Raw genomic sequence first — 21,210 nt, 5'->3', positions numbered from 1 at the left:
CTCTCTCTCTCTCTCTCTAAACACACGCGCTGTCTCTCTCTCTCTCTCTCTCTAAACACACGCGCTCTCTCTCTCTCTCTCTAAACACACGCGCTCTCTCTCTCTCTCTAAACACACGCGCTGTCTCTCTCTCTCTCTAAACACACGCGCTCGCTCTCTCTCTCTAAACACACGCGCTCTCTCTCTCTCTAAACACACGCGCTGTCTCTCTCTCTCTCTCTAAACACACGCGCTCGCTCTCTCTCTCTCTCTAAACACATGCGCTCTCTCTCTCTCTCTCTAAACACACGCGCTCTCTCTCTCTCTCTAAACACACGCGCTCTCTCTCCCTCTCTCTCTGAACACACGCGCTCTCTCCCTCTCTCTCTAAACACACGCGCTCTCTCTCTCTCTCTAAACACACGCGCTCTCTCTCCCTCTCTCTCTAAACACACGCGCTCTCTCTCCCTCTCTCTCTGAACACACGCACTCGCGGTCTCCCTCTCTCCCTCTAACACACACCCATACGTAGGACTGAGCTAAGCTCTTGCTGTGAAGCACTGTCTGGAGGTTCTGGACATCCAAATGTAAAAGAAAGACACCAGACATACTGCTCTGCAACACAGATTTATTCAATGAAAGTTGTAAAGTACAATACTGATAAAAAGTGTTTGTGTGTACAGACACATACAAACCCTGCCCACTATCCAAGTACAGCCTCTGTCCATCAGCTGGAGTGCAAGGAAAGAAAAGCACAGGTAGTGATTGGACAGTCCTCTGCTGATTCTACCTTGAGTTCTGGTTACACATCACCCAGCAAACTCAACAGTCAGCAGCCCACACTGTCTTGCAACAATGGCAGAAACATACTTCAGCCCCATCAAACCTACACACCCACGAACTGGGACCTCGGACCAAAACCCAGCCGCAGTTAGGCCAGGGAGGCTGGCCTTAGGGCAGGGTGTCCAGAAATCTCTAAAACGTAAACTGAACGTGAAAAGTCTGTTCTTTGAAGTCCATTTTTCAGCTTAAATGCTGTCATATTTTGGGCTCAGCAGAAGGTGGCAGGGCCTATTGAGTAGAGGAGTCCCATTAAAGTCAGGCCCCAGGGGCACACTACTATAAAACTACAAAGCCATGATACATCACAGGAGCTCCATTAAAAGGGTTTCTGGTGGTTGAGTGATGATACCTGGTACCCTCTCTATAGCTGAAGTCCCAGGAACATGGCAGTTAATCTTCAAGGCCACTGGGATTTTCATAGAAAAAAAATGACTGAATTGCAGCTCACAATCCCTAAACAGCGTCAAAAATCCCAGATCTTGTAATAAAAACGGAACTTAATTTTATTTAGTCACAGCTCATCTTAGATTACAAACTAGTTCACCACCAGAAATGTATCTCACAACCCGAAGGGACAGAGACACCAGCTGGGAACAAAACCTCGCAGAATCTCCCGTAACACACGGCCCAAGATTCTCTCTGAACACACGGCCCACTCACAGCCTCCAGCGATGGAGGGGAAATATCAGAGTGTCAGGGTAACACTGAGATTGTCAAGTGCCGATCACTCACAATCACACACACTGGGTTGCCATCCCTCCCGGATTGTCCTGGAGTCTCCCAGATTTAAAGATTGATCTCCCGGACCATCCAGGGGAAAAATCATAGAGGGGACTGTCTCCTCCTGTTTCGCGCTGACCGGATTCACAACAAACAGCAGGCTCATAACACGCCCAGGATGCAATGCGGCCCACGCCCACGCGCACTCTAACCCATAAAACCACATGATGGATAGAGCAGTTTCTGGAGCGCAGACGATTGTGGGTATTGTAGCTGCCATTATTGACAGAGTGACGTACCGGCCGATCAAAAGCGGGAGTGTGGAGGCCAGGCGATTGGAAGGGGAGATCATGTGATACCTCATGGAATACAGTCCAACCACAGTTCGCAACCCTAACACACACATACATTAGAGGCCAGGAACCATGCACGGCCACCTACCTCTCCACACAATATTATTGTACCACACCAGATACAAACACACAATAGTGAGGCAGCTCCAAACAGAGGAGCGTTTTATTGGATTGTCATTTGCTCTGGCCTTGGATCTGACATTCTGGTATTTTAAAACAAATGCCAATTCCTACTTACTTCTGATACACTAACACACACTCACGCTCTCTAACACACACTATTTTGTGATATTATTAAAATCATTACCAGCTTCAGAAACAGAAAAGGGAATACTAGAACTCAGCCCAATGTTCCAGTCTTTATTGTGATTCCTGATTTGTCTCATAACAGACACCATGTTAAATGCACCCTTAGTAAGAACACGACCAACCTTAGTTAGACAGGCTGCTGCCTTTTAGAGCAGCTTAGGACGGCTCAGAACCCAGACTGGGCAATGCACGAACCAACTGACCCCTGGGACAGTGCCGCCAGGTTGGGAAGGTCCGTTGTGGACTGGTTCCTTTTGTCTGATTCTGTTGTTTACAGCGCACGCACGCGGTGGGAGGTACCCCCTCCGCCATTAGCGGTAGTGGTAGTTCACAGGCATCTTCGTATACAGGGCCTCGAACATTCCTAGCTGGGGTGGGCGAGTGGGAGGGCCTAATCCTGTTCAAGCCACTGCAGAGGGAACTCTAGTCTGCGTCCAATCGTGCTGTACTTGGGAGTGCTGTTCAGTGTGTGACATGGAGAGTGTCCCATTCCCCAGCAACCGACACCCCTCACCCACAAAATTCACCAAAAACAAAAATGCAAGCGGAAAAAACCTTTTTCTGCACCGTTGCCCATGGAGATGAGACTGAAATACCGACAGTTCAGTCCCAATGATTGAGGGCTGAGGGCAGTTCTGGTTAACTGGATCTCCTCAGTGAAGGTGAACCAAAGGTTCGAAACATGAGGCCAGAAACTGAGAAACTGAAGGGGCAACAATTCATTTGGAATAAAATTAATTCCCCCGTCGAAACCCATCATCCCCAGAAAGATCACCTCGGCAATGGGGGAGGGGTGTAGCTCTTTAAACCGTACCACAGCTTAGGGTCCAATGTTTAACCTTACACACCACATCCCATTAACGTTAGGACAACAACACTATGCTCTCACCCCAAGTGTAACTGTCCTGATCTCTTTAGTTGTTGCTGTGATCACTGATCTGGACCTTGGTCTAACTTTCATTGAAAAAGGAGAATTCAACCAACGTCAGCGACAGGTGTGTTTTTTCTGGAGGGGTTGGGAGGAGGGGGGGGGGGGGTGGGGGGCAGGAGCGAGGGGGAGGGGCGAGCTAACATCTCCCGAGACGAGAGCCATGTTCCGAGAGCCCCTCCTCCCCTCCCCCTTGAGTATTTTGCAAAGGTTTAAGCTTCTCTTGTGCAATAGATTTTAGTTCCATGGAGTCATTAGCTCCCCAGGTGACCCAGGCTGACGTTCCTCTGTGGGCCTCAGCACTGAGCAGGTAAAACCCAATGCGTGAGAGGCTGATGCTTTCAAAGGTCCGAAACAAAAGGCTACACACAGCGATTCCTCCACCTCCCCCCATCCCCCCCACCCCCACCCCCACCCAACAGGCCTAGAACAGTCCAAATGATGCGTGTCCATCTCAAACCCTCTGCCGCTGACCGTTTAGTCGGATTTGTCCTTCTTCTTGGCAGTGAAAGATACTTTATTGGCCACAGTGGACCCCACTGTCGAAACACCGCCCGTCACAGCAGACATGCCGCCCTTCACCAGTCCCACACCAACCGCCGGCACTGAAGTGACCGCTTTCTTGGTCACCTCCAGGCCTTTGCCGCCGAGCCACACCACACCACCCACTGTGGCACCGACTGCTCCCTTGGTGATGTTGTAGAGGCCACCGGTCACTTTCCAGATCATTCCGCTCTCTGCCTTGGGATGATCCTTTGAAGCGGGAACTGGGAAGGAAGAAGAGGAGTCATTGGACGAATCAAAGCAAAGCTTTTTCACCGGGGTCAGTGAACAGTGACCTGCAGCAACAATCCTCACTGTTTGTTTAAACTTTCCTTAACCCTGGGGCACGGAGGCCAACTGAAAGGAAAGAAAGAACTTGCATTTATATAGAACCTTTCACAACCTCAGAATGTCCCAAAGCGTTTTACAGCCAATGAAGGACTTTCTGAAGTGTAGTCACTGTTGTAATGTAGGAAATGCAGCAGCCAATTTGTGCACAGCAAGATCCCACAAACAGCAATGAGATAAATGACCAGATAATCTTTTTGTAGGTGTTGGTTGAGGTATTGGCCAGGACACCGGGGAGAACTCCCCTGCTCTTCTTCAAATAGTGCCCTGGGATCTTTTACATCCACCCGAGAGGGAAGGTGGTTTAATTTGGTCTAATCTGGAGTGTCTGCCTGGATTATGGGCTCAAGGAGTGGGACTTGACTCCACAACCTTCTGACTCTGAGGTGAAAGTGCTCCCACTGAGCCACGGCTGTGATCAGTTAACTCAGGGACCAGGGATCGATCAGCTTTCCGTTTTACCATGCAGCTGAAGATTTGAAACAATCCAGCGAGCATCACACTCATTACCTTCACAGCAGATCCACGTCCGTCACAGTCGGGCGTTCATCACCACCAGTGTGTTCCTGACAACACAATACGAAGGTCTTACATTGTGGAGGCATTCCGACTGTGACCTAGACTTGAGTTACTGACAGTGCCAGGATTTAACAGTACACTCAGGTCAGCTGGACCCAGTTACTCCTCTCACTCAGTGTTTGTCAGTGATGAAGTGCAGCTCCCAATACCTCACCCTGTATTGTAATGAGGTGACAAACACCCAGCTAGACTGAGTTTTTATTTAATTATGAGGACAGGTTGCATAGACTAGACTTGTATTCCCTTCAGTATAGAAGATTAAGGGGTGATCTAATTGAGGTGTTTAAGACGATTAAAGGATTTGATAGGGTAGATAGAGAGAAACTATTTCCTCTGGTGGGGGGAGTCCAGAACAAGGGGGCATTACCTTAAAATTAGAGCTCAGCCTTTCAGGGGTGATGTCAGAAAGCATTTCTTCACACAAAGGATAGAGGAAATCTGGAACTCTCCCCCAAAAAGCTGTTGAAGCTGGGGGTCAATTGAAAATTTCAAAACTGAGTTTGATAGATTTCTGTTAGGCAAGAGTATTAATGAATACTGAACCAAGGCGGGAGGATGGAGTTAAGATACAGATCAGCCATGATCTAATTGAATGGTGGAACAGGCTCGAGGGGCTGAATGGCCTCAAAGAAACATAGAAAATAGGAGCAAGAGTAGGCCATTCGGCCCTTCGGGCCTGCTCCGCCATTCAAAATGATCACGGCTTGTCTTCTAACTCAGTACCCTGTTCCCACTTTTTCCCATATCCCTTGATCCCTTTAGCATTGAGAAATATATCTATCTCCTTCTTGAGAATGACTTGGCCTCCACTGCCTTCTGTGGTAGAGAATTCCACAGGTTCACCACCCTCTGTGAAGAAATTTCTCCTCATCTCGGTTCTAAATGGCATACCCCGTATCCTGAGACTGTGACCCCGTGGCTAGGCCCCACCATACCTGTTACAGGAGTGGCACGGGCTGCCCAATAACTGGGTTCCCACGCCACACGGCACAAGGCAACCTAAAAGAGGAGAAAAAATTTAATATCTGATTCCCTTTGTCACTTGTTTTCAGTTAGCAAATTGACCCCCTTACCTTCTGCTGGTTCATTGTCGAAAACTTCCTGCTCCTTCTTGCTTTGGGGTGGTGATCGGTTCATTTCTGTGCCGTTCACAACCTGAAATCACAAAGACAGAAAGGGGGTGAACTCCACTGGGAGCACCATAGGGAACAGTAGAATACATGGAAGAGAAGGCCATTACTCCAACAGACTGGGTCCGATTTACCCTCTCACTAACTCTACCCAATCCAATTCACCTCCCAAGATAAGGTTACACAAAGTTTCTCTCCCATCTCACGCAAATTCTACATGACCCTGACCAAAGTCAGCCTTGATATCTCTGTCCTATCTCTACCTATCTGTGTAATCTCCTACAACCCTCCAAAAACTCTGCATTCCTCCAATTCTGGCCTCTTGTGCGACGCTGATTCCCTTCGCCCCACCATTGGCGGCCATGACTTCAGCTGTCTAAGCCCTAAGCTCTGGAATTCCCTCCCTAAAACCTCTCCGCCTTTAAGACGCAAATATCTCCTCACCTAGGGACCTTTTTTTTAAAAAAACATTAAAGGCGCTATATAAATTTGTGGTTGGTGGCTGGTGTTTTTCTTGGTCGCCCACTTTGTTTTGGTCATTCCATAAGGGGATGGGTAGCAAATAACTTCTTTTTCCAGTTGTGATAAAGTTTGAAACATTAACCTGTCTTGTCAGAGAGTGATAGACCTGCTGTGTTTTGCCAGCTGTGCAGATATGAAATGCAAGCTGTGCTTCAATGAGCCCTGAGCTACTGGGGCATCTTAATCAGCAGTCTCGCAATTAACTGAACTCAAAGACCACATTTTATCTGTGACCATCAAACAAGTGGAACAGGGAATCCATGAACCTTGTCCGGCTCCCAGTGACAATGAAATATGGCAGGTCGTGTCGCAATCTAACTTGTAATGCATCAAAACGCTTAACTGCAATTCAATGTCGTGATTAAAACCCTGCTAAAGAAATATGAAAACTATTAAAATATGCATGGTTAAATTTTACATATATTCCCTCCGGGCCCTTCATCCGTGAAAGCCCAGCCACACTGTCACTTCACCACATCACAAACCACCAGTTATCACTGGGATTTCAGTAATGTGTCAAATTGTCAGACCTTTTGCTTAATCATGAAAAGCACCGAGGGGCATAATTAAAGAGTCTATCCTTCGACACTTGAATTGAAGGATTTTCAGCTGGGGTGCAGAACTGGAAATTACAGATCTGACACTGGAGATGATTTACACACTAACCCAAATCTCAAACCCAACACTGTAGAGCAACACACTAACCCAAATCTCAAACCCAACACTGTAGAGCAACACACTAACCCAAATCTCAAACCCAACACTGTAGAGCAACACACTAACCCAAATCTCAAACCCAACACTGTAGAGTAACACACTAACCCAAATCTCAAACCCAACACTGTAGAGTAACACACTAACCCAAATCTCAAACCCAACACTGTAGAGTAACACACTAACCCAAATCTCAAACCCAACACTGTAGAGTAACACACCAACCCAAATCTCAAACCCAACACTGTAGAGTAACACACTAACCCAAATCTCAAACCCAACACTGTAGAGTAACACACTAACCCAAATCTCAAACCCAACACTGTAGAGTAACACACCAACCCAAATCTCAAACCCAACACTGTAGAGTAACACAACTTGCCTTTAACATAGGAAAACGTCCCAAGGCACTACACAGGTGCGTAATCAGACAAAAGTTGACACCGAGTCAAAGAAGGAGACATTAGGACAGGTCATTAAAATCTTGGCAAGTTTTAAGGAGGGTCTTAATGGAGGAGAGGGAAGTGGAGAGACGGAGGTTTAGGGAGGGGATTCCAAAGCTTAAGACCTAGAAGGCTGAAGGCACGGCCGCCAATGGTGGGACGAAGGGAATGGGGGATGCAAAGGAGTCCAGAGTTGGAGGAATGTGGAGTTCTAGGAGGGTTGTAGGGCTCGAGAAGGTGACAGAGATGGGGCGGGGAAGTGAGGAGAAGGTTACAGAGATGGGGGGGGGGGGGGGGGGCGAGGCTATAGAGGGATTTGAAAACAAGATAAGAATTTTAAAATCAAGGCATTCCTGGACTGGGAGCCAATGTAGGTCAGCGAGCACAGGGGTGATGGGTGAACGGGACTTGGTGCAGGTTTGAATATGGCCGGAGTTTTGGATGAACTCAAGTTTACGGAGGGTGGAAGATGGGAGGCCAGCCAGGAGAGCATCGGAATAATGGAGTCTAGAGATAACAAAATCATGGATGAGGCTTTTAGCAGCAGATGGACTGAGGTGCGGGGGAGACAGGCGATATTACGGAGGTGAAAGTAGCCGGTCTTTGTGATGGAGAGGATATGGAGAGGGGTCAGTATTAGGGCCACTGCTCTTTTTGATAAATATTAATGACCTGCACTTGGGTAAACAGGGTATAATTTCAAAGTTTGCAGATGATACAAAACTCAGAAATGTAGTAAACAATGCGGAGGATAGTAATGGACTTCAGGAGGACATAGATAGACTGGTGAAATGGGCAGACACATAGCAGATGAAATTTAACGCAGAGAAGTGTGAAGTGATACATTTTAGTAGGAAGAATGAGGAGAGGCAATATAAACTAAATGGTACAATTTTAAAGGGGGGGAGGAACAGACAGACCTGGGGGTGAATGTACACAAATCTTTGAAGGTGACAGGTTGAGGAGGCTGTTAAAAAAGCATACGGGATCCTGGGCTTATTAATAGAGGCATAGAGTACAAAAGCAAGGAAGTTATGCTAAACCTTTATAAAACACTGGTTAGGCCCCAGCTGGAGTATTGTGTTCAATTCTGGGCCTAACATTTTAGGAAGGGTGTCAAGGCCTTCGAGAGGGTGCAGAGGAAATTTACTAGAATGGTGCCAGAGATGAGGGACTTCAGTTATGTGCAGAGACTGGAGAAGCTGGGGTTGCTCTCTTTAAAACAGAGAAGATTAAGGGGAGATTTGATCGAGGTGTCCAAAATCATGAACGGTTTTGATAGAGTAAATAAGGAGAAACTGTTTCCAGTGGCAGAAGGATCGGTAACCAGAGGACACAGATTTAAGGTGATTGGCAAAAGAGCCAGAGGTGACATGTGGAAACATTTTTTTTTACGCAGCGAGTTGTTATGATCTGGAATGTGCTGCCTGAAAGGGTGGTGGAAGCAGATTCAATAGTAACTTTCAAAAGGGAATTGGATAAATACTTGAAGGGAAAAAAATTAGAGTGCTATGGGGAAAGAACAGGGCAGTGGGGCTAATTGAATAGCTCTTTCAAAGAGCCAGCACAGGCACAGTGGGCCAAATGGCCTCCTCCTGCGCTGTATCAGTCTATTATTCTAAGATATGGGGTCAGGAGCTCAAATAGGACGCTACGGCTGTGAATGGTCTGGAGGGGCCTGAAACAGTGGCCAGGGTTCGGGATGAAATCAGTGATGAGGGACTGAGTTTGTGGCATAGGCTGAGGACGATGGCTTCAGTCTTCCCAATGTTTAATTGGAGAAAATTTCTACACATCCAATGCTGGATGTCGGATAAACAGTGTGACAAATCAGAGAGCGCGGAGGGCTCAAGAGAGGTGGTGGTGAGGTAGAGCTGGGTGTCGTCAGCATACATGTGGAATCTGAAGTCATATCTTCGGATGATGTCACCGAGGGGCAGCATGTAGATGATAAATAGGAGAGGGCCAAGGATAGATCCTTGGGGAACTCCATAGGTAACGGTGCGGGAGCGGGAAGAGAAGCCATCGCAGGAGATTCTCTGTCTACGACTGGATAGATAGGAATGGAACCAGGCGAGTGCAGTCCCACCCAGCTGGACAAATCTAACCTCACACCCAACACTGATGCAAACACAAACCCAACAGGCCAATGGTGTACAGTGAAACGCTAACACAAACCCAACAGGCCAATGGTGTACAGTGACACAATAACACAAACCCAACAGGCCAATGGTGTACAGTGACACAATAACACAAACCCAACAGGCCAACACAGCAGATCACTGACATGTTGTTCTGTTCTATGCTGAATTGCAGCCTTTAGCTAAACCCAGAATAAAAAAACAAGCCAGCATCCAATTTAATCCAGAAATATAATTGAGGTCCTTCTTAAAAACAACCCAGAAACACAGTGCATTGTGAGTCAAGACTCAAACAGAAAAAACAGACCACAAAATGTGCTCTCACACTCCACCCAACCCCACACACCTCATTTCGCGCTGTGCTATTAGGGAATCAGGATCAAAAGTACAAAACCTCAAAAGTACATCCTCAAAAATACACGTCAGTGGTCATCTTGAAGGAAAAATCAGGACTCCACTTGACTACATTGCCCCTTGCAGTTGAATAGTCTACCAGTATTCATTGCATGGGCTCACACAATATAAAGAATTGGGTGAAGGACCAGAGGGCAGCAATCAGCATGGACCAGCACCCGAGCAAGAGGCAGCAAAGTGGAGAAAACTAGCAACAAGCCATAAAAGCTAAAGCCTCGAGGGAAATGGGTTCAGCCTGTGCGGGTTCAGGCAGCAATAAAATGGATATTTTAAAAAATTCCCATCTTGCTCCTATGATTTGAGTGTTCACTATTCCAAGAATTTTGGTGATGTGAATCATTGGAGAGTTCTGGAGAGAGCCCGAACATTACACAACCATTAAAATCACGCCAACCGCATCAACAAGGTCAGCCACAGAGAGCTAGAAATGGAAACTGAGTCACAATGTTCAAACAAACATTCCAATACCCTCAGTCTCACCCTGTCTCCCCCAATACCCTCAGTCTCACCCTGTCTCCCCCAATACCCTCAGTCTCACCCTGTCTCCCCCAATACCCTCAGTCTCACCCTGTCTCCCCCAATACCCTCAGTCTCACCCTGTCTCCCCCAATACCCTCAGTCTCACCCTGTCTCCCCCAATACCCTCAGTCTCACCCTGTCTCCCCCAATACCCTCAGTCTCACCCTGTCTCCCCCAATACCCTCAGTCTCACCCTGTCTCCCCCAATACCCTCAGTCTCACCCTGTCTCCCCCAATACCCTCAGTCTCACCCTGTCTCCCCCAATACCCTCAGTCTCACCCTGTCTCCCCCAATACCCTCAGTCTCACCCTGTCTCCCCCAATACCCTCAGTCTCACCCTGTCTCCCCCAATACCCTCAGTCTCACCCTGTCTCCCCCAATACCCTCAGTCTCACCCTGTCTCCCCCAATACCCTCAGTCTCACCCTGTCTCCCCCAATACCCTCAGTCTCACCCTGTCTCCCCCAATACCCTCAGTCTCACCCTGTCTCCCCCAATACCCTCAGTCTCACCCTGTCTCCCCCAATACCCTCAGTCTCACCCTGTCTCCCCCAATACCCTCAGTCTCACCCTGTCTCCCCCAATACCCTCAGTCTCACCCTGTCTCCCCCAATACCCTCAGTCTCACCCTGTCTCCCCCAATACCCTCAGTCTCACCCTGTCTCCCCCAATACCCTCAGTCTCACCCTGTCTCCCCCAATACCCTCAGTCTCACCCTGTCTCCCCCAATACCCTCAGTCTCACCCTGTCTCCCCCAATACCCTCAGTCTCACCCTGTCTCCCCCAATACCCTCAGTCTCACCCTGTCTCCCCCAATACCCTCAGTCTCACCCTGTCTCCCCCAATACCCTCAGTCTCACCCTGTCTCCCCAATACCCTCAGTCTCACCCTGTCTCCCCCAATACCCTCAGTCTCACCCTGTCTCCCCCAATACCCTCAGCCTCACCCTGTCTCCCTCAATACCCTCAGTCTCACCCTGTCTCCCCCAATACCCTCAGCCTCACCCTGTCTCCCCCAATACCCTCAGCCTCACCCTGTCTCCCTCAATACCCTCAGTCTCACCCTGTCTCCCCCAATACCCTCAGTCTCACCATGTCTCCCTCAATACCCTCAGTCTCACCCTGTCTCCCCCAATACCCTCAGTCTCACCCTGTCTCCCCCAATACCCTCAGTCTCACCCTGTCTCCCCCAATACCCTCAGTCTCACCCTGTCTCCCCCAATACCCTCAGTCTCACCAAGGGGGTAATTTTCACCTTCACCATCTGGGTGATGACCTACCAGAGTCCAGGGTGCAGAGCCCAGCTCCCACCTGTTGGAGAACCTGTCAAATTATTAACCCCTGGAAATCAATGGGACGTAAATAAGGCTGATTGTACAATGGCGGATAATGGGGGAAAAGAAACCCATTTAATGGACTCTGGACATGCCCATAGTAGGATTTTCATATCATTTTATGGAAAGACTTGCACATAAACAGCCTCTTTACGACCTCAGGATCTCCCAAAGCACTTTACAGCCAATGAAGTACTTTTGAAGTGTGATCACTGTTGTAATGTAGGAAATGCAGCAGCCAATTTGCACACAGCAAGATCCCACAAACAACCATGTGCTAATGACCAGATAATCTGTTTTAGCGATGTTGGCTGAGGGATAAATATTGGCCCGGACACCGGGGAGAATGCCACTGCTCTTCTTCGGATAGTGCCCTGGGAGCTTTTACGTGCAACCAAGAGGGCAGACGGGGCCTCGGTTTAACGTCTCATCCGAAAGGCAGCACCTCTTTCACTGCAGCACTCCCTCAATACTGCACTGGAGTGTCAGCCTAGATTACGTGCTCAAGTGTCTGGAGTGGGACTCGAACCTACGACCTCCTGACTCCGAGGCGAGAGTGCAAGCACTGAGCCACAGCTGACACCCTGCAAACGCAAGTCTTTCTTTCTTTCTAAAAATTCAAGGGTCCGAGAAAAATTAAGATAGAACCAGCTTCGATTGCAGAAGGTACACTAACTTCCCCAGCAAAAGGAACTAAAAACACTGTAGATTTGGGACCCACCAGGTTTGCCTGCATGAAATCACAGCTTATTCCCAAACCCACAGGGCGTCAGCCAAGTAACTAATACAGCTCAGTTTTCCCGTACAACTGGAGCGCTCGTGAACACGGCCTGAAGCTGCAATCCCCAAGCTCACAGCTTTGCAAAGTGCTCCCCTGGTTGTTTTTTTAAGAGCAACTCTTCCCTACAGCTGATACAGAATTAATCATTTATCATCAGATAAACAGGAGCCAAAGAGTGCATCAGTTATTTTATAATAAATAAATAAATACAATTAAAATTCATAGCCCGTGGCGTCACTGTGAGGGTATTCATGTGGTGTCTGGGACCTGACTCCGAGAGCACTGACCTCTGCTGCCTGACCCGGTGCCAGATGGAGTCAGGGGCTAGAGGGGTTCGAAGAGCAGAGGTAACTCCTGTGATCCTCCAAAACTGAACACTGGTGCAAAAAATGTGACTAACCTTTATTACTACTTACATCCTGGTTAAACACGGGCACCACAGTATAGGCAACTAATGGGTGGATCTCATTAAAACCAGGATAACATGTCTAACTTGCCAGGTGGCTCCATTGGTGAGTGGGACTAGTGTATAGAGAGCAGGAAGATCCCAGATTGGATCCCTGGTCTGTCCAGAGTCAGCTGATCTCTGCCAGGTCAAGACGGCAGGCACCAAAAATGGTCAGAGCGAAGCTGGGCAAGGGGAGGGGGGAAAATCAAATCACACAAAGATCCTGCTGCTGATCACTAGTTATATAGGAACATAGGAACAGGAGTAGGCCATTCAGCCCCTCGTGCCTGCTCCGCTATTTGATAAGATCATGGCTGATCTGTGATCTAACTCCATATACCTGCCTTTGGCCCATATCCCTTAATACCTTTGGTTGCCAAAAAACTATCTATCTCAGATGTAAATTTAGCAATTGAGCTATTATCAATTGCCATTTGCGGAAGAGAGTTCCAAATTTCTACCACCCTTTGTGTGTAGAAATGTTTTCTAATCTCGCTCCTGAAAGGTCTGGCTCTAATTTTTAGACTGTGCCCCCGACTCCTAGAATCCCCAACCAGCGGAAATAGTTTCTCTCTATCCACCCTATCTGTTCCCCTTAATATCTTATAAACTTCGATCAGATCACCCCTTAACCTTCTAAACTCTAGAGAATACAACCCCAATTTGTGTAATCTCTCCTCGTAACTTAGCCCTTGAAGTCCGGGTATCATTCTAGTAAACCTACGCTGCACTCCCTCCAAGGCCAATATGTCCTTCCGAAGGTGCGGTGCCCAGAACTGCTCACAGTACTCCAGGTGCGGTCTAACCAGAGTTTTGTATAGCTGCAGCATAACTTCTGCCCCCTTGTACTCTAGTCCTCTAGATATAAAGGCCAACATTCCATTAGCCTTATTGATTATTTTTGGCACCTGTTCATGACACTTCAATGATCTATGTACCTGAACCATTAGGTCCCTTTGGACAGCCACTGTTTTTAACTTTTTACCATGTGAATATGTGCGCAAGTGTGTGCATATTTGTGTGTGTGTATGTGTGTGAGTATGTGTATATATGCGTGTATGCCTGTGTACAGTGTGCGAGTGTGAGAGAGATAGAGACAGATTGATCAGCTAGGCTACTTTGCTGTTATCTTCTTTCTCCCCCCACCCCATGGTCGAAATTCTGCTGACAAGAGATCTAGGCTCACACATGAGGACCAGTCACTTGTGCATGGTATGGGAGAGCTGCCAGCAACGTGGAACCAATTTTGGAACAGAGCCCCAGTGAGAATCAGTGCCTTCAGGAGAGAAAAGGCAGGGGGAGGGGATCGAGCATAAAAATAGATTTATTCAGAATGTCAGGCATTGCGGAGTTCACCATTAGCTCCCAACACATCCCCCACTGTACTAACCTGGTGTGGCGATGAATCAAAGGACAATGCTTCTCTCCCCCTAACACCTCGAACTTGAACCCTTCTGAAATTATTATTGTCCATTGTTCTGCTGGGGCTGGCTGGGACGGGAGGCATTACTTTTCCCAGCGGTCTGATCTATAACTATCTGACCGTGTAACACTCACCTTTCACACGTGCCGATCCACGTACAGCCAGACTCCAAATCTGTCAGAGGGGCGTAGGTGTGAAACCAGCAAGAGCCAAAATCCCCCCTCATCCAGTGCCAGGGAGCAAACACAAGAGCATAGGGATCTCAGCAGACCTCACAACTAGCTCCATTTAATTGGCATATGCAGATATTCAACTGCACCATGCAAAAACTAGCATAAGACTGGAATGTAGGAACAGGAGTAGGCCATTCAACCCATCGAGTCTGTTCCGCCGTTCAGTTAGATCGCGGCAGGCCAAGCTGGCAAAAAAAAAAGCCAATTTTCTGGTTCTATAGGAAACTGTGCTCCTGACCCAAGCACCAAAACAAACTCCACCCATTCAACACTTTACAGGTTAAAGGTTATGGAAGACTAACAGCAATTTCTTTCCTTTCATCAGCCACAAATCAGTTACATGCAGAAGCCCATTATTACCATGCTTAAGAGTCTTCAAACCAAAGAGCTGGTCATTCCCCAAACCCCCAAGTCTGTGCTGGGTCCTACTGGTTACTAAAACTGTGCAGTTAGCGGCACTGGTAAGTGCACTGGTCTTTGTCAAGCCAGTACCACCCTACCCTTCTGGGCAGTGACTTGCCAGGCAGGTTATCAGAGTAAGCTGTGGCTCCATTGGTAGCACTGTCGCCTCAAAGTCAGAAGGTTGTAGGATCAAGTCCCACCCCAGAGACTTGAGCCCGTAATCTAGGCTGACACTCCAGTACTGAGAGAGTGCTGCACTATCGGAGGTGCCATCTTTTGGATGAGATGTTAAACTGAGATGTTTGCCCTCTCAGGTGGATGTAAAGGCTCCCATGGCACTATTTCAAAGAAGAGCAGGGGAGTTCTCCCCGGTGTCCTGACCAATATTTATCCCTCAACCAACATCACTAAAACAGATTATCTGGTCATTAATCACGTTGCAGCTTGTGGGATCTTGCTGTGCGCAAATTGGCTGCTGCATTTCCTACATTACAACAGTGACTACACTTCAACTGTACTTAATTGGCTGTAAAGCGGTTTAGGATGTCCTGAGATTGTGAAAGGTGCTATATAAATACAAGTTCTTTCTTTCTATGTGGTGTTGAGTGGGAGAATCTGAGCCCCCATTGATTGGTGCACTCCTCTAAGTCCAATTAATGAGCCAGGCTGGCTGGCCAATCAGTAGCAGTCCTCTGGTGCTCTGTAGACCACAATTGGATTACTGAGTCTGTCACAAGGATCAACATGGCTCCAATCCCCCAACGCCAGCTGTGCCAATCGCCAGCTGTGCCATCGCCAGCTGTGCCCATCTTGTAGCCATCTCATCCCCAAAGATGACAACCATAACCCTTACCCCCACTCATGAGCATCGTGACTCGTGGGTCACCAAACCAATGGATTTTTAATCTTTTCTGTATGGAGGATCTCTCCAAATACTGACCTGTTCCTGCAAACCCTTTGTCCTTAAACTTAGCAACGGTTGCATTTTGTAGTCTGCCACCCTCTAGTAACAACATTTTTTATTTTTCAGTATATATATAGCGCCTTTAACGTAGTAAAACGTCCCAAGGTGCTTCACAGGAGCGTTATTAAACAAAATCTGACACCGAGCCACATAAGGAGATATTAGAACAGGTGAGGTCAAAGAGGTAGGTTTTAGGGAGCACCTTAAAGGAGGAGAGAGAGGCAGAGAGGTTTAGGGAGAGAATTCCAGAACTTAGGGCCTAGGCAGCTGAAGGCACGGCCGCCAGTGGTGGGGCGATTAAAATCGGGGATGCCAAGAGGCAAGAATTGGAGGTGCGCAGAGATCTCAGCGGGTTGTAGGGCTGGAGGAGGTTACAGAGATAGGGAGGGGCGAGGCCATGGAGGGATTTGAAAACAAGGATGAGCATTATAAAATTGAGGCATTCCTGGACCGGGAGCCAATGTAGGTCAGCGAGCACAGGGGTGATGGGAAAACGGGACTGGATGTGGGTTAGATTGCAGGTAGCAGAGTTTTGGATGTTCTCAAGTTTATGGAGGGTGGAAGATGGGAGGCCGGCCAGCAGAGCATTGGAATAGTGGAGTCTAGAGGTAACAAAGGCATGGGATGAGGGTTTCAGCAGCAGGTGAGCTGAGGCAGGGATGGAGACGGGCGATGTTACGGAGGTGGAAGTAGGCAGTCTTGGTGTTGGAGCGGATATGTGGTCGGAAGCTCATCTCAGGGTCAAATAGGACTCCGAGGTTGCAAATGGTCTGGTTCAGCCTCAGACAGTGGCCAGAGAGAGGGGTGGAGTCGGTATCTGGGGAACTGAGTTTGTGGCGGGGACCAAACACAATGGCTTCGGTCTTCCCAATATTTAATTGGAGGAAATTTTTGCTCCTCCTGGACAAGCAGTGTGTCAAATCAGAGACAGTAGAGGGATCGAGGGAGGTGGTGGAGAGGTAGAGCTGGGTGTCGTCAGTGTACATGTGGAATCTGATGTGTTTTTGGATGATGTCACTGAGGGGCAGCATGTAGATGAGAAATAGGAGGGGACCAAGGATCGATCGCTGGAGGACTCCAGAGGCACAGGAGGAGCCCCTCGTGCCTGCTCCGCCATTCATTTAGATCATAGCTGATCTGTACTCCATTTACCTTATAGAATCATAGAAGTTTACAACATGGAAACAGGCCCTTCGGCCCAACATGTCCATGTCGCCCAGTTTATACCACTAAGCTAGTCCCAATTGCCTGCACTTGGCCCATATCCCTCTATACCCATCTTACCCATGTAACTGTCCAAATGCTTTTTAAAAGACAAAATTGTACCCGCCTCTACTACTGCCTCTGGCAGCTCGTTCCAGACACTCACCACCCTTTGAGTGAAAAAATTGCCCCTCTGGACCCTTTTGTATCTCTCCCCTCTCACCTTAAATCTATGCCCCCTCATTATAGACTCCCCTATCTTTGGGAAAAGATTTTGACTATCTACCTTATCTATGCCCCTCATTATTTTATAGACTTGTATAAGATCACCCCTAAACCTCCTACTCTCCAGGGAAGAAAGTCCCAGTCTATCTAACCTCTCCCTATAAGTCAAACCATCAAGTCCCGGTAGCATCCTAGTAAATCTTTTCTGCACTCTTTCTAGTTTAATAATATCCTTTCTATAATAGGGTGACCAGAACTGTACACAGTATTCCAAGTGTGGCCTTACTAATGTCTTGTACAACTTCAACAAGACATCCCAACTCCTGTATTCAATGTTCTGACCAATGAAACCAAGCATGCTGAATGCCTTCTTCACCACCCTATCCACCTGTGACTCCACTTTCAAGACTCTTATCCCACAATAATACCCTTACCCAACAAAAATCTATCTATCTCAGTCGTGAAGCGCCTTGGGATGTTTTACTACGTTAAAGGCGCTATATGAATGCAAGTTGTTGTTGTTGTAAGCTGAAATTGACCTCAGAATCCACAGCCTTTTGCGGAGAGAGAATTCCAGATTTCTACTACACTTAATGTGAAAAAAATGTTTCCTGATTTTGCTCCTGAACGGCCCGGCTCTAATTTTAAGATTGTGCCCCCTTGTTCTGAATTTCCCCACCAGAGGAAAGTCTCTCTGCATCAAACCTATCAAATCCTTTTAACATTTTAAACACCTCGATCAGATCACCCCTCAATCTCCTATTTTACTATTATTTACCCACGGAGGTGTATGAAGAGAAGTGTTTTGTTATCATTAGATGTTTAACATTCATAAAATCAACACCTCTGTTTAAATTTCTGTGACATGTTCTAAACCGAGCAGGATTATCCCCATGATGACCTTTCATAATGCCAATGGTGAAGATGCAAGGATTGCAATAGTTCTGCTCACAGCTTTCAAAACTTCAGACAAACCTGTGACCTCTGTTCCATCTGAGCCTGCAATGTGAAGTTGAAGGCACCGGACTGTGCCCGATGGACCCGTGAACCGAGGCTGTTCCTGTGCAGATAGAGGCCCTAAGGTGTGGAAACCAAGGGGTGATTCCCAAAAGAAAAGACTTGCATTTATATAGCACCTTTCACAACCTCAGGATGTCCCAAAGCGCTTTACAGCCAATGAAGTACTTTTTGAAGTGTAGTCACTGTTGTAATGTAGGAAATGCAGCAGCCAATTCGCGCACAGCAAGATCCCACAAACAGCAAAGTAATAATGACCAGATAATCTGTTTTTTTTTTGTAGTGATGTTGGCTCAGTGACTTTAGTGAGTGACCCAGGTCCAGTCTCGCTGCCTCCAGCTGTTAGGTATTCAGGGGCCCAACAATCCCTCTGTGGAGCCCAGTGTGAAAAACCTCTGCATGTGTCTGTGCAGGCAGAGGCCCTGGGCGCAAAGACCAAGGTAACTGGCAAAAGTGGGGCTTGAGCCCAAACTAGGTAGACAGCAGGTATCAGGACGTCCTCACGAGAAGCATGGGGAGCACCGTGACTCAGTATAACCTGTGTGAATGTGCTGTCACCACCCTCCTGACTGTATTATGGACTCATACCCTACGCCCCAGTGAGAAACGGTACCACCATCTGAGGCTCAGAGTCGCAGGTGCAATTCCTTGACTCTCCGAACACTGTCAAGCTTCAAGATGGACATCAGCCCTCAGCCGGGTAGAAGGATCTATATAGGACAATTTGCAACGTGCCAGCTACCCTGAAGTTCTAGATGTCCAAATCCAGTGCTGTATAAGAGACATAATTAGCACCAACTGCATAGCCCAGGTCTAATCGTATGGACTCCCATCTTCCACCCTCCGTAAATTTGAGCTCACCCAAAACTGTGCTGCCCGGATCCTAACTCGCACCATGTCTCGTTCGGCCATCACCCCTTTGCTCACTGACCTACATTGGCTCCCGGTCCAGGAACGCCTCGAATATAAAATTCAAGCCCCTCCGCGGTCTCGCCCCTCCCTATCTCTGTAACCTCCTCCAGCCCTACAACCCTTGAAGAAGTCTGCGTTCCTCCAATTCTGGCCTTTTGTGCATCCCCAATTTTGTCTGATAATCATTCCTGTGAAGCACCTTGGGATGTTTTACTATGTTAAAGGCGCTATATAAATGCAGGTTGTTGTTGTTGGGTCTTGACAAAGAGGCCTGCCTGTCATGAGGCTGGTGCCCCTCCCAGGGTACTCAGTGACTACCAGGGGAGTCGCTCCCACTTCCCCTTCATGCCACAAATCCATCTCGCACATTGGCCTTGAATCTTGCACGTTGGTTGAAGTAAGCTCTCCTGTTTAATACCCAGAAGCTCTGAACTTTTGGGACTTGTGTTTAATAAATGTAAGCTGCATTGGGACCTTGCTGTCACTGCAGAAAGGCAAGGCCATTGCATGGTCCCAAAGAACAGTATCCAATTACAAAAAGGCAACCAACAGAGCCCCTCCCGAGGCAGATATGGAGCAACAGCTGGAGCAGACACTTCTTGTATCTTCCAATCAATACATGAGATCCCATTTTGAGCCGTGCAGTGCTGTTACACCACCGATAGTATCAGGTTAACAGGCAACCCAGAACAATCCAACGGCAGCTGCTGTAAACTCAGTGCAAAGACACTTGAGCACAAATCAAAGAGCTGAGACACCGAAACAGACAAAGACAATACCGCGCACCAGGGCTCTGGATGAAGAAAGGAATATCTTTAAACGGCACAAACTACCCGCCCCATCTGACGGAGCTCTTCCCCTTGGTGACATGGCAATGCTGACTGTTCACTGTGGAGCTGGAATGACGGGATGGGGCAAACTCTGCTCCAAATGGACACAAAATAAAAGTGCTTGTGAAACCTGACTTCACTTGTTTGCAAACACAGCACGCAGTTTTGCGAAATGCACCATCGTGTCACTTTCACCTCGGTGCAAGTGACAAATACCCTTCTCCCCCCCTCCAAACAAAAGTCAGCGTTTGCCAGGCACGGTCTTCATCAACATCCTGAGCTGCTTCTCCATTTACTTTGGGGAAACAGTCTGAGCAATTCTCTCTCTTTGGAGACACGGTTACAAGAACACTCGTGAACTCGTCTATCTATTTAAAAAAATATTGCAACTGTTATGATCAGATTTTTAAAATGCACGAACACTTCAAACTTGCAAATCCGAGAGCAAAAAGAAAGTTGTGTTTTTCCCTGTGTGATAACAGAACGTGAAAGATCTGAGAGATACAAAGCGGAGGGGCGAGCCTACACCTACCTTCACCATTCTGTGGCTTCCTCTCCTCTCCGACTGGGGGTCACTCTGCTCTTGTGATCGGGGTAACGCCGCTGCCCCGGTCCCTGAGCCCCCGACTCTCCCGGCTGCTCCAAGGCTCCCGATCGCTCCTCGCTCAGCGCTGCCGACGTGGCGCTCCGCCCCACAACACAACCGGACATGGCGTCAAGACCAGCAACAGAAAAACAAGGTCTGCAGAGTGTTAACTGTTGGATGTCAGTGTCAGGGGGATAATCTCCGTCAAAGGAAACCAGCTACACCTTAACATGAACGGCCCAGCTCAGCTTCCAGTCAACGGGAATGGGACTGGGAGCAAAGGAGCTGGTCTAAAGAGAGTCATCTTACTGCTACCGTCCTTTAAATCTATCCTACACTCCTGGGGTCACCCTGTAAATATTGACACA

The 21,210-nt window shown here is 47.9% G+C and overlaps 1 protein-coding gene across 1 annotated transcript; it reads right to left on the bottom strand.

Moving 5' to 3' along the window:
* Positions 1 to 590: 590 nt before the first annotated feature.
* Positions 591 to 20,948, bottom strand: zgc:153675 (uncharacterized protein LOC768179 homolog). Its single transcript, XM_068007221.1, has 3 exons — positions 20,789 to 20,948; positions 5,676 to 5,757; positions 591 to 3,899 (listed from the first exon to the last, which is right to left on the bottom strand). The coding sequence occupies exons 1-3, from the start codon at positions 20,795 to 20,797 to the stop codon at positions 3,610 to 3,612; spliced, it is 381 nt and encodes a 126-aa protein (XP_067863322.1). The 5' UTR covers positions 20,798 to 20,948; the 3' UTR covers positions 591 to 3,609.
* Positions 20,949 to 21,210: the final 262 nt, after the last annotated feature.

This window comes from Heptranchias perlo, chromosome 27 (genome assembly GCF_035084215.1).
Source record: "Heptranchias perlo isolate sHepPer1 chromosome 27, sHepPer1.hap1, whole genome shotgun sequence".
Classification (NCBI taxonomy): domain Eukaryota; kingdom Metazoa; phylum Chordata; class Chondrichthyes; order Hexanchiformes; family Hexanchidae; genus Heptranchias; species Heptranchias perlo.
The sequence above is the reverse complement of the archived record's forward strand: the minus strand, read 5'-3'. Positions and strand labels throughout refer to the sequence as shown.

Bases quoted from the DNA above. Each gene is read 5' to 3' on its own strand.
- zgc:153675 (XM_068007221.1), bottom strand. The intron at 3,900-5,675 runs GTAAGGGGGTCA...CTTCCTTCCCAG, and splicing joins CGACAATGAACCAGCAGAAG to TTCCCGCTTCAAAGGATCAT.